At 43.9% G+C, this 15,000-nt stretch overlaps 1 protein-coding gene across 1 annotated transcript in view; it reads right to left on the bottom strand.

The window, feature by feature from the left end:
* LOC127628179 (inactive tyrosine-protein kinase PRAG1-like) overlaps positions 1–15,000 on the bottom strand; it is a 40,819-nt gene that overhangs the window by 21,242 nt on the left and 4,577 nt on the right. Inside the window, exons 2-3 of the mRNA XM_052104907.1 lie at positions 14,105–14,472; positions 10,828–12,281 (exon numbers count right to left, since the gene is read on the bottom strand). Of these exons, the coding sequence (XP_051960867.1) occupies positions 10,828–12,281; positions 14,105–14,344 (1,694 nt within the window). The 5' untranslated portion in view covers positions 14,345–14,472. The remainder of the gene's footprint in view (positions 1–10,827; positions 12,282–14,104; positions 14,473–15,000) is intronic.

The following is a 15,000-nucleotide window of genomic DNA, read 5'->3' as shown; positions in this document are numbered from 1 at the left end:
CTCAGTTCAAAAAGAAAAGGCTGGGCACAGAAATGCATCAATTCACTACAAACTCTTCAGACATGTTTAGTGAGTTCTGTCAACCGTCAGTGAACATTTACACTAAATAATACTTTAGATTTCAGTTTCTCATCAAATCTTATCGTATACTTTCATAACAATCATGAGTCTCATGAATAATTAATTAGACTTCTGAATGATACTTTTGTGTTCTTTTGAAGCTTGAAGAAGTGTCACCATAAACTGCCATTGTATGACATCACTGAGCACAACATTTATTCACAATGGAGAGTGTCCGTGAACATTATGATTGTATCTTTTATTGTTTTATACTGAACTAATGATATTATCTCATAAACCTTCACACAAACCTTTCTTGCTACATTATATTGAGATTATTTTCTATTCTTGTGCACACATTGGGTCAGAATATGCTCTGTATAATATATATTTATGAAGTGTGTTTGTTCATGTGGATTCAGCCATTTGATCGTGACCTTGGACAGCTGCAGGTCACGGCACATTCGTCTTCATTCAGAATAAGAATGAGATTTTATCGTCATGGGAACCATACATCAACATATACCGCGCTGATTCAGTGTGTGTGTTTGTTCAAGGGTATTTTAGCGGTCATGTGCAACAGAGAGGATTGTGCTGGCATCCCAGAGATATAATAAAGAAAACTATTACACAAACACTCATTACAGACACACACACACACACACACACACATACACACACACACACACACACACACACACACACACACTCATAACACACATACACACACACACAACACACAACAAACACACATTACACTCATAACACACACACACACTCATAACACACACACACACACACACACACACACACACACACACTCATTACACACACACACACTCATTACACACACACACACTCATTACACACTCATTACACACACACACTACACACACCCACACTCATTACACACACACACACACATATAACACACACTGCACACACACACACTCATTACACACTCATTACACACACACACACACACTACACACACACTCATTACACACACACACACACACTCATTACACACTCATTACACACACACACTACACACACCCACACTCATTACACACACACACACACATATAACACACACTACACACACACACACTCATTACACACTCATTACACACACACACACACTACACACACACTCATTACACACACACACACTCATTACACACTCATTACACACACACACTACACACACCCACACTCATTACACACACACACACACATATAACACACACTACACACACACACACTCATTACACACTCATTACACAAACACACACACACACACACACACACACACACACACACACACTCATTACACACACACACACTCATTACACACACACTACACACACCCACACTCATTACACACACACACACACACACATATAACACACACTACACACACACACACTCATTACACACTCATTACACACACACCACACACACACACTCATTACACACACACACCACACACACACACACACTCATTACACACTCATTACACACACACACACACACACACACACACATTACACACTCATTACACACACACACACTCATTACACACACACACACTCATTACACACACACACACACACACTCATTACACACACTCATTACACACACACACACACACACACACACACACATTACACACTCATTACACACACACACACACACACACACACACACACACACACACTCCAGGGTCAGACTTTATTTTTATCACATCTGATAAATTTCTATTTAAGCCTTCAACAGTTCTTCAATATCACACATGCTACAAGCACATGAGCATCATCTTCCACTCGTGTTTGTACACAACAGAACCTCATACAGCAGCTCCATCTGCACAACAACCAGCACAAACACCACAGGACAAAAGATCCCAGCACACACTGATACATGACCTTTACAAAGGTCACCGCTGAGCCCGAATTACCCTCACAATCCTGCCAAGCTGCATATTTACTAAATAAATGATCTGAACACAATCCAGCTCAAAACCGGCACATGCAGACTGTAATGACACACCTCAGAATAATGTACCGGAGTCTAAAAGTCTGAGACCACATTAAAGGGGCAGTTCACCCAAAATTACAATTCTGTCATCATTTACTCACCCTCATGCTGTTCCAGATGTGTGTGACTATCTTTCTACAGCAGAACACAAATGAAGATGTTTAGAAGAATATTTCTGCTCTGTAGCCCCATACAATACAAGTGAATGGTGACTAGAACTTTTAAGCTCCAAAAAGCACATAAAGGCAGCATAAAAGTACTTAAAATAATCCATGTCTTCAGAAGTGATATGAGAGGTGTGGGTGAGAAACAGATCTATATTAAAGTCCTTTATCACTATATATCTTCATATATTTCATATATTTGTCACATGACAATAAAATGGCCACCAACATGTTGATTGCACCTTTAGTTGAGCAAAAGTTTCAAATATTAATTCTATTTTAAAACAAATTAGCTTCAGTGCATCAAGCTTATTCTACACAACTCATGCTAACACGTCTTTTTTCCCCTCCCCAATGTGGAACGCCCAATTCCCAATTCCCAATGTGCTCCAAGTCCTCGTGGTGGTGTAGTGACTCTCACTGGGAGCTGGGAGGACGAATCCCAGTTGCCTCTGTGTCTGAGACCGTCAATCCGTGCATCTGATCATGTGACTTGTTGAGCGCGTTACCGTGGAGATGTAGCACATGTGGAGGTTTCACGCTATTCTCCGCGGCATCCATGCACAACTCACCACACACCCCACCGAGAGCGAGAACCACATTATAGCGACCATGAGGAGGTTACCCCATGTGACTCTACCCTCCCTAGCAACCGGGCCAATTTGGTTACCCCATGTGACTCTACCCTCCCTAGCAACTGGGCCAATTTGGTTACACCATGTGACTCTACCCTCCCTAGCAACCGGGTCAATTTGGTTACACCATGTGACTCTACCCTCCCTAGCAACCGGGTCAATTTGGTTACCCCATGTGACTCTACCCTCCCTAGCAACCGGGCCAATTTGGTTACACCATGTGACTCTACCCTCCCTAGCAACCGGGTCAATTTGGTTACCCCATGTGACTCTACCCTCCCTAGCAACCGGGCCAATTTGGTTACACCATGTGACTCTACCCTCCCTAGCAACCGGGTCAATTTGGTTACCCCATGTGACTCTACCCTCCCTAGCAACTGGGCCAATTTGGTTACCCCATGTGACTCTACCCTCCCTAGCAACCGGGCCAATTTGGTTGCTAAGGAGACCTGGCTGGAGTCACTCGCCACACGCCGGATTCAAACTCACGACTCCAGGAGTGATAGTCAGCGTCAATACTCGCTGAGATACACAGAAAAACTAATTCTGAAAATCATGTAAACTTTTAAGTCTAAATATTGCACATAAAAAATGAAATAAATCTGTATTAAATCTCTGACATTTGGACCCCACTGAATCTAAATCTTTGACCTACCTGAAAAACAGACAGTGTTGTTCCCATGAATCATCATATCTGATGCATCGGCTAAACTCACACTGGGTTTATCTTTAAACTGAGGAGCTACAAGAGGAACAGGGCTCGTCCCGAGGCACGGAAACAAACACACAAGGTGCCGATCATCTGTTAGACTTCTCTAGAAGTTTCTTTAACTCGACCGACCCGCAGAGGAACGATTGTTTGGATGATTTGGACTGAACTGACCCACAGAACATCAGAACAGCGTCTGTTAATGATCCATTTGTGAAATAATTACACCTTCTGTTTATCAAGATGGAAAAAGCAGATTAATGAACCATCTGGTCCTTTAATTATTCATTATATGTAAAGAGCAGATACAGTAACTGCACCTCATTACTCTCCACATTGAGACATCTTCTGGTCATTGTGAGGTTCATCTGCCACCGCCGGACTAACACTCTGGTTTGTTATGGAAACACAGTCAGTTTTTGGCTCTGATGCACCATGAAACACAAAATAAAGACATCAACTGCCAGTCCAGACGAGTCGCGGCACGCTCGGACAGAAGCAGATCAGTGTGACGTCGAGTGTATCGCGTTACAGTATCCCAAGAATAACAAAAACTCTTATATTCAGCCAAAAGAGGAAGTGGTGGTGGTATAGTGGTCTAAGCACATAACTGGTAATCAGAAGGTTGCTGGTTCAATCCCAGTCACCACCATTGTGTCCTTGAGTAAGACACTTAACTCCAGGTTGCTCCGGGGGGATTGTCCCTGTAATAAGGGCTCTGTAAGTCACTTTGGATAAAAGCGTCTGCCAAATGCATAAATGTAAATGTAAGATGTGACCCAGGATGGTCTTATGATGGATGGGTTAATCAGGATGATTAAGGGTGATTCACACTTGGTTTGACTGCTTGGAACGAAGCAGAGTTTGTTTCCGCCACCTCCCGCTGCCCCCGCTGGTGTCCAATCATATCTGAACCGCGGCCCGATTACGTCATTAACGTGAGAACAAGCGGCAGCTGTTTACCACAGTAACTAGGTACCAAGACGTCACCATACGATATATTGAATGTGCAATGATGTGCTGAATATTTGCACCCGCTGCCGCGAGCCCGCGGATGCTTAGCAAGAGATGTGAAGAATGTGAACGAAACCTTTGCGATGTGTTCGCACGAAGTCATTACACCAGAAACACACAACAGCCCCATCAGTGATAAAGCGAAGAGGAAAGGAGCTCTTAACACTATATGTTATACAAAACGAGCCATAATGGGAAATCACGTATATTTCAGCCTATGTAAGGCACATACTCTCACACGACAAGTCTTAAATATCACATGAACGCAGAATGAGACGTGTTTGTCTGCAAGCGCTTTTCATGTGGAGTTCAAAAACGCATCTAACTTTTATTTCGAATCGTGCTTTTATTGCCGGAAGCGTCAGTTTTCCGGATAAACAGTTGGCGTCACGGCCTAGCGTGATCATTGAAAACGTAATTCAGGTCTGAAATCTCATCGGTTTACACTTTGAGTCTGTCTAATGAAATGTAGGACGCAGTTTTGGTGTTTGTGGTCATTTTTAAACGTTATTACTGTGAAGCACTTTGGTCATCTCTTGCTTTAAATAAAGCTGAGTTGAGATTAAAGCACAAATGCTGTGATTAATGATATAAATGCAGTTTACATGTGCTGTACGGTTCACTGTGGATTAGTGCTCTGCTGGGTCATCTCGTACAACATGAATGATTCTCGATGTCTGGAGTTTCTAGAGGATGAGCGGCCGGATTTAAAGTACGCAGCTCGTCCACAGCAAGAGTCCAGCCTTACACACCAGCACACTAGGACATGTCACGATTTTAATTTGATTAATTGTCCATTTCAGTGTTAAAGGAGTAACAGAGCACGCGTTCAAATTAAGCCTGTGAGTCGTGTGTCAGTCATACTGCACACTGGTACAGGATAGAGTCGGTGCCCGGTACTACCGGTACTGCAGAAACACTGGTACTGTTACATCTTTTTTATTGTAGTATCGACTTGGTACCGAAGTACCGGTACTTTTGGCAACACTACTGTAAACAATCGTACTTGGAATATGACTGCTGTCTTTTATATCAGTCTCCGTGTTTAACCCGTCAGATTCATCGGGAGCGGCATATAGGCAAGCGCTATGAATTATTTATCTCTTCCTTATTCAGCCATTGGTGGATTTACACGGGCCGAATGAGTCGCAATAAGCGCCGCGTTATGCAGAACGGACCACAAAACGGCACCGCGATATGCAGAAAAGGACAGTGAACGCCCCCTGCTCAACTTTCCGACCAGTTGCTATTTAAAATCCCGATTTCTCTTCCCAGTCCTGCCTGAACTCCGGTACTTACGCTGTCAGTCATATCGGTTCGGATGTGTTGTTGCTATAGTAACCGATGCACCAGCTGTAAAGGCACAGCCCTCTTCCGGAAAGGGGGCGGGGAGCAGCAGCTCATTTGCATTTAAAGAGACACACACAAAATCAGCGTGTTTTTGATTCGACCCAAAAAGAGGCGTTTATAACATGATATAATAAATGATCGGTGGGCACATTCTGAGGACACCTGAGACTTATATTACATACTGTAGAAAGGGGCACAATAGATCTCCTTTAACAACCGTTTCTACACAATGTCGGCCTCAATAAAGCTCATTTGTTATCTTTGGGTTTTGGGGAAAGGGGCGTGGCTAATCAAACAGCTCAGTCTCGTGGAAGTAGAACGGCTAAAATTCCTTACAGCACCAATAAATTAAAGTGAAATCAGTGCTTATATTTTCGTGGGAGTTTGGCGGCAACATCCACACCGCGCGTGCATCAGGGGCGATAATTCCATCAAAATGTTGGGGGGGACAATAAACATAACAATTCTCAAGAGCAATTTTTGAAGGGGACACCAAGGTTTTTTTTGTTGTTGCCCCGTTTGCATTTGTATTATTTTATTTCTTAAACAATTATTTTAAGAATATATCATTATATTATTTACAATACACATATTTTAATGATATTTTAGGGGGGACAACCCTAAGATAGGGGTGGGTCCTGACCCCCCCGAGATTTCTGCCTATCACAGCACTTAATCTTCACACGTGCTTCTAAATTCGGCCTGAGGTGCGACTCAGATGTTCCCAGTTCATCCGGAGTACTCGATAGCACGACGTTTATGCCATTCCTACTGTACGTTTGCTTAAAATTCCCTTATTTGGACAGTGAAATATAATTGCAATTTAGGGTGCACAATAATCACGGTTATCTCAAATAATTTGTGATACAGAAATATACGAGCTGTAGTGCGCTGCCATTGACCAATCACAATCCAGCATTCCAGAGAGGTCTGCAAGCATCCAGATATCCCTGAGAAATGGGTTTGATTGTGTAAACCAGCCCAGTTATATCAACTAGTTCACTGGTCATTCAGACAACCCACGGACTAGTTAATTTTATACATCTATTCTAGTCTACGGTTTTGAAAACGTCACTGTGGTTTATGGTTTCACTCTGACATCCTGCATGACAATGTCAGCTACTAGTCAAGAAATGACTCTACATCATCTCAAAAAACCTCTCGTTTGAGAAACAGAGTCCTGGAACTCTTGGCGTTGGTGTTGACAAGCTGCTGAACATTGAACCTGATGAATCAAACAGTCGACGGTCAGAACAGACCACAGTCAGGATGCTCAGATACCAGTCATCCGGGATACAGAACATTTGTTGACTCCACACCTCAACCTGGAATCCGACTCACATGTATTTGCGATCTCAGCATGTTTATTTTGACCCGGTTATTTGAGTAAAGTGATATAAGCCTCAAACATTTCTCTGCTTTCTGCTGATGAGAAATAAAACCTGTCCTAAATTAAACCCCAAGTGTTAAGTGCAGAGAAGAGATCCAGCTTACAGTTAACACAGATAGTTTTAGATCCATGATCACTGGTCGCGTCACTGGTCGCGTCACTGGTCAGGTCGAGTCACTGGTCAGGTCGAGTCACTGGTCAGGTCGAGTCTCTGGTCAGGTCGAGTCACTGGTCAGGTCGAGTCACTGGTCAGGTCGCGTCACTGGTCAGGTCGAGTCACTGGTCAGGTCGAGTCACTGGTCAGGTCGAGTCTCTGGTCAGGTCGCGTCACTGGTCGCGTCACTGGTCAGGTCGAGTCACTGGTCAGGTCGAGTCACTGGTCAGGTCGCGTCACTGGTCGCGTCACTGGTCAGGTCGAGTCACTGGTCAGGTCGTCACTGGTCGAGTCACTGGTCGAGTCACTGGTCGCGTCACTGGTCAGGTCGAGTCACTGGTCAGGTCGAGTCACTGGTCAGGTCGAGTCACTGGTCTGGTCGCGTCACTGGTCTGGTCGCGTCACTGGTCGCGTCACTGGTCAGGTCGAGTCTCTGGTCTGGTCGCGTCACTGGTCGCGTCACTGGTCAGGTCGAGTCACTGGTCAGGTCGAGTCACTGGTCTGGTCGCGTCACTGGTCGCGTCACTGGTCAGGTCGAGTCACTGGTCTGGTCGCGTCACTGGTCGCGTCACTGGTCGCGTCACTGGTCGAGTCACTGGTCGAGTCACTGGTCGTGTCACTGGTCGTGTCACTGGTCGAGTCACTGGTCGCGTCACTGGTCGCGTCACTGGTCAAGTCACTGGTCAAGTCACTGGTCAAGTCACTGGTCGCGTCACTGGTCAAGTCACTGGTCGTGTCACTGGTCGCGTCACTGGTCAAGTCACTGGTCAAGTCACTGGTCGCGTCACTGGTCGCGTCACTGGTCAAGTCACTGGTCAAGTCACTGGTCAAGTCACTGGTCAAGTCACTGGTCAAGTCACTGGTCAAGTCACTGGTCAAGTCACTGGTCAAGTCACTGGTCAAGTCACTGGTCGCGTCACTGGTCGAGTCACTGGTCGAGTCACTGGTCGAGTCACTGGTCGCGTCACTGGTCGCGTCACTGGTCGAGTCACTGGTCGAGTCACTGGTCGTGTCACTGGTCGTGTCACTGGTCGAGTCACTGGTCGCGTCACTGGTCCCGTCACTGGTCGAGTCACTGGTCGAGTCACTGGTCAGGTCGAGTCACTGGTCGCGTCACTGGTCCAGTGTCGTGTTTGTTATTGTGCTGCGAGACTCCGTGTTAAAACAGTTAAATTGTTAAAAAATGACGCAAAGATACATTGAAAATTAATCGTTATATTTTCACTTGATTAAGCTTAAATTGATTCATTTGTTTAGAGAACCCTCTGATGTAAAACTGAATTAAAATGTTGAATACAGAATACGTAAAATATGCCAAAAATACAAAGTGACCCACATTCGGTTTACGACCACTGAAAAGGGTCAAATTTAAGAATTTGCACATGGAGCCACATTGAGAGCCCCATATCTCTGGGACTGAACCATATAAGACCTTACAAATGGAGATCCATATTGATAAGTTTGTTCTGAATCACAATCTAAAAGAATATTAAGATATCTTTAATACTTCTTGAGTTACAGACATGCCAACTTTGGAAAAAGAACACGAATAGTGCTTTTTCCCATGTTTAAACTGGCACCATTGGCATATCATGCAACAGGAATGGCTGAAGTCGACTGATTTCAGTAACAGATCTACCAATCTCTGTGTAAATACAAAATGATGATGCTGACACCATTGATTGTTTCATTTGTAAAGCGTCTTTGAGTTTCTTGGAAAGCACTATATAAGACTTATGTATTATTATTATTATTATTATTTCTAGGGTTATTTTTTTTTATCTGTGGTTTTGCTAAAAAACTCATGGGAGAAAATTGCCATTTTGACACCACTCTAAAAAAGAATGGATTACTCAGTAAATATTCATCCGTGGCAGATTAAGTATTTTCTACATTAAATACGTTTAAACATGAACTTGAAAATATTAATGTTTTGTGATGAACATTTTTTATTGATTCATACTGTGAACAAAGAAAACAAAACATACATACACAGAATCAATATTTAACCCCCACCACTACCCCTCCCAATACTCAATCCCACCCCGACCCCCAACAAACATTCCTGAGGTCACACATGAGTATACACACACAAATAATATATATATATAAATAATAATCACACACATTTATAACTATACCTCTCTCTCCACTGCCCCTCCCCGAGAGCCCTCCAAGAATGCCAAATAGTTGCCCCATATCCCAACAAACGAATCCAAGTTCCCCGTCTTCTAGATGATCCTTCCTCAAAAGCAGGGCGCTCCAGCCGACTTCCATCCCCTTAAAACAATTTGTCTGCCGATCATAACACTGGTTTTTAATGTGATTATTCCCTCTATTGATGAGCGCCCCAATAGGTACACATGTATCTTTGACAGTCTAGTGGCATAATGAGTTAACGAGTAATCAGCAAATTAAATAAAGGTCACTAACACGACACACTTTCTACTCTGTGACATTAAGACAGCCGCTCTATTTACAGCCCATCCAAATCAAGCGTACAACATGACATTAACCTTTAATAGGCCATTTGACAAACAGAAAGAAGGTAAATTGGCAGTTCTGACAGGAACTGAATAAGTCAATAGAAGTCACTAGAATGTGTGAATGAACAAGGGCTGTTTCTACAGTGACACTATAATCCCTGGTTAACATACCTCACTGCAAACAAACAACCCAATAGAAAAAACCCAACAATAGCACACGTCTTCAACTCACAGTCAAAGCTTCAATGATGTCAAGATAACATAAAACGCTAATAATCAATAAGTAAATGTTTTACATTGAAATGACTTTCAGTAAAACAGCTGTGAACTCAAGCAATTACCTCATGACCATAAATGCAGATGTAACTGAAGACAGTATCTGCGACGTACCACAAAAGATATTCAAAAAACCATCACAAGATGAAACCAGAGGACATGTTAACCAATGTGACAAACAAACAACATGGTCTATAAGAAAAAGACAAATAAAATTAAATGTTATCAGATTTGTTAAAAACCACATATGAAAGCGCGTGGGTAAACCAGACCCATAACTACACACCAATACGCTGATAACTATCAGAAATCTGCTTTGATGCAAGAAACATGCTCACAACACTTGCTATTGTACTGAATGAGTAATAAAAACGTTTATCTTTGGTGTCTAGCTCTTTCCTGAACTAGAATGATGTTTAAAGGCTAAGCATCTATACCTCTCGAGGTCCTGGAGTGTGCACGTGATCAAACAGAATCTTTAATTCTGGGCGATGAAAACCAACAATGCAAACACTCAATATGTTTCTAAAAATTAGAGCTATTTCTCACCGATGATGCTTCTTAGGAGGAGGTGGAGGTGGCACCGGGTCTCGACTAGCGGCTTTCTCAGCGTTGATTTCAGTGTTGACAAGCGATGGGCTTGAGACGACTGCGGTCAGGATGCTCTCTTTCGCTCTGTTGTCCTCTGCTGGGACACCATTCTGCATCTGACTGGTGCTTTTGTTGGTGTTGGTGCTTGGCGATGCACTGCCCTCACTCCTTTCTCTGGACTCACACCCCCAAACAGCAGGTCCATTGATGGAGTCGCCCGGCCTGTCGCAAGAGCCGGCTCTCTGGGTCGTACCCTCCTCTGGCTCAACCTCTTCTTCCACCTCATCAATGCGACCCTCTAGACTCCTGGCACTGTGCGGCTTGAGTCTCCACTCCGAGTGCTCATGAGATGGGCTAGGGGCATTGTTGTCCTCTTGGGTTGGTACAGGGGTCCTGTCTTTTGGAGGAAGGGCCAAGTGGAAGCTAAGCTCAGGTAAAGGTATTAAGGAGAGACTAGAGGTACCGAGTCTTGGTGAGCGGTTGTTGCTCTTTGGGGGTACTGGGGGACTAGATTGAGGCTTTGGTTGGGTAGAAGAATTAGGGGTCGTTTCAGTGGTTTCAGGGGTATTTGGCCAAGAGAACTCTGTGCTGGATGGGTCTTTGGGCGCCGTGGGGCTGAAGTGGGTCCATTGGGTGCTTACGGCAGAGTCCGGGCTGCTCAAGTAGAACGTCAGGTTGTTCTCCTCCGTATGAGCTGCCATGACAGTAATGGTAGCCCTTTGACTTTCGTTGATGTTGACCTCCATTTCAGACTCAGAGGACTGCTGTGTCTGCCCATCTCCTTGTGTTCGCCGTTTCCTCTTGGTGCTCTCTGCGTAGATCGGCTCACTTTTCTCGAGTCCGTTTGGAGGACTAGCAGAATTTGGAGAGTTTTGAGGGCTTGGATGTCCCGCAAACAAATCCTTGCTGCTCGGATTCGAGCATGAGACCCTCAGGTTTTCTTGAGCGTCTCGGGTCATTGTAGGAGACGTACTAGAAGTTCCACTAACCGCATTTCCTGGTGCGACTCCCAAAGGTGTTTGCCTTTCCTCTATAGATGACCTTAGAGGACTCGTAACTCTATTGTTTTCGGTCAACAAGGTACTTTCAGTCATTCGGTGAAGACATGAATCTCCATTTGCGTAAGTGCTCTTGACCGTTTGTGCCAGTGGTCTATAGGGATCGCCGTTTCCATTGTCTTTCCAATTATTCGGAGCGCAGCCGTTTTCTTGACTCACACATATATTGCTGATAATCATGCAGTCTTTGGAGAATCCAGTGGGAGAATAAATGTTTGGGGGGAACTTGTCGGAATATTCCTTCCTCCCAGAAACAACATTCTGTACTGCTGTCCTGTTACATCCATTGCTATTGATGAACAAAGGAGCCAAATCCAACGCTTTCTTCAGGCCAATAGAACTTTTCTGGTTCTCCTGAGACAAAACCAATAATACTTTAAGGAAGAAGTCAAGGACTGGAATACATGTGCACATATTTGGATGACTTCGTGTGTATATTTGTAAAACAAAATGCTGATAACCATCTCATATACTAGCTCATTATAAAAACTGCCAATGCATGACGTACACAGACATGCATACATGAGCCGACAGCTGCTAAAGTTGTTTACATGCAAAGCAAAGGTAAGTGGAAATCTAGGCGTGCCAAATGGGATCTGCGCTGACCCAGAAATGCATCGATTACATCGTTATTCATCGGAGTACAAATAATGAATCAGTCATCTTATCTGATGCCACAGATGCCTTTAAATGACTTCCTGTGTCTGTGTTTGCTTTTCTAATCAGTGAAGGAAATTATTGAATGCTCTCGGCTGTGATATAACGATCCTTGTTTAGACAGCGTTCATATGTGTCTGTTTCGCTGCCTTTCCTGTAATCGGAGTGTGTAACTGCATGGTGGTCTGTTATCTTGCATTTACAAATACATTCCAACTCCGCCCAAGCTGTGGAGAATGCTAAGTCATGTCTTTCTGAGCCACACCTCAATGACTTAAAACATCTCTGATTTCAAGAGTTTATTGACTAAATTCCTGATGGTAGAAAACACTAAAGTTACCTCCGTGTTACCTCGAGTAACCTGACATTAGGCCTGACTCAAATGGATGTTTTAATTAATAATACCAACACTCTGGATTTGTGTCTTTAGCTACACATTGTCATGCAACCATTCAGTAATTAGACTGATTTAATGTCACTTACCCAACAAATGTGCATTTTTAACATCGGTTTTTAAAAGTACCAGAGCTCCAGTTCTCAGATGACTTTAAGTCGTACATGATAACCTGTGGTTTAGTGAGCCGAGCCGTTTCAGCGAGGAAGTGAGTTATCTGATTCAGTCCATGACTCATATCAATAGCCGCATTTCCACTATCCGGGCCAAATGAGGGCATGTGCCAGGGCTTCAGGGCTTTCTCGGGGCCAATGACCTTTGGCCCACCAATTACACTTGGGCCAAACAAGGCCAACCGGGGATTGAGGCTTTTCAACGTCAAAGGCAGAGTTAAAAGGCCGAATGCACAAAGCAGTGCCAAAAGAAATGACTTTCCATGGTTCGATGGTGTGCTGGGACATCGTCCCAGCACACCATCGTCACGGCAGTTACAGTCCGTGAGTTGTCAAAGCTAACTTATATCGTTAGCAAGCTAATGTTGATATAAACTTGATATTCTAGCCAACTAGATAACATGATACCTCAGCTTGAGCCTCCCTCTTGTTAAATGGGGGAGGTATGTGATGTTGGCACCAGGGCGGCGTATTAAGGATAGGTTTTCGGGCAACGCTGTGGGGCTATTGGCCTGATGGTGGGAACGCAGATCGTTTGGTCTCGCGGCTCGAGGTCTGAGGCTATTGGCCCCAGTTGATAGTCCTGGCTCGTACTGGCACGGTAGTGGAAAAGCAGCCATTGACTCCATTGATTGATTTGACGATAAGTTCGACCGATTCATTAAAAACTACCAAAAAAAAAGTGATTGGTTTTCAAATTGGATAGTGATTTGTAAAAACAAATAAAAGGAACCGATTCAAAAGAACGATACATCAAAAATCAAACAGCGGCATGTTTTGAGAGTACATAACACGAGAAAAACATCTAGCCTGCTAAAGATCTTAAGAGCAGTGGACCTCAATATCTTTGGACATTTCCGGATATTTCCAGGTTTTCCGTGGCTATGGGACCCGAAAACATAATTCACAATCTCACAGTTCCATACATACTGTACATACACCGGAGTAGTTACCTGCTCCATGTTGATGTCTGTCGTGATGTCCACGTTCATCATAGTGGGTCTGACAGCAATGGTGGGTTTACTGTAAGGAGAGGGAGACGTCCCCCCATCCTCGTCTTCAGGGATCAGACTGTTTCTGATGCAGGCGCTGCCCGCTGTGCCCGTCTGCGCATGCGCACTGCGAGGGTGAAAGCAGTTCTTACAGGAGCCGGGTTTCCACACATGCTCTGCAAACTCACCACACGCAGACATTTTAACACAGACAGGAAGGACTTCCTGTCAGGACAGGACTGCAGCGTCAGCGCCAGACGGAACTGCTCAAGAGGGGCGGACGGTGTTTCATCACAGGGATCAGATCAGCGGAGAAGAAGCCCGTTAACCTGAACGAAGAACACAAGAGAAGAGATCAGATGGTTAGGAAGACAAATATTAGAAAATGTACTTTGCAAATATCCTTGTAAGATTGTCATACGTGCTGTAAGGCCTCGCACATTTAGAGGAGGTCTCAAAGGGCGTAACGTGCTAGCGATAATCAGATAAAAGTACTTCACGCTAACTAGTGCAAACTAGCACTCACTCGCTGTTTAAACCTCAACACAGATTACAGGAATAATGAATTTAATCAACAAAATCATTCTGTTTAAATATTCAGTGCAAGTAGTGCTGGGTGATAAAGCTAACACAAATCCTTTTTCAGCCTGTTGACATTATTCAATAAAGGCTATACTGTATGGGCAAGGGCTTTACTATATTTAGGGCTCGAGCACCGATGGTGCGATGACGCTATTGTTCTTCTAGGCACTTATTATTTTTCCCAAATAAATCTCATTTTGTGGCCTAAACATTCTCTAAACTCATGAAACTTTGCACACGCATCAGAAGAGGTGTAAATGTACATCTGACATGTG

The sequence above is a fragment of the Xyrauchen texanus genome, chromosome 34 (assembly GCF_025860055.1).
Source record: "Xyrauchen texanus isolate HMW12.3.18 chromosome 34, RBS_HiC_50CHRs, whole genome shotgun sequence".
In the NCBI taxonomy this organism is placed as follows: Eukaryota; Metazoa; Chordata; class Actinopteri; order Cypriniformes; family Catostomidae; genus Xyrauchen; species Xyrauchen texanus.
The sequence above is the reverse complement of the archived record's forward strand: the minus strand, read 5'-3'. Positions and strand labels throughout refer to the sequence as shown.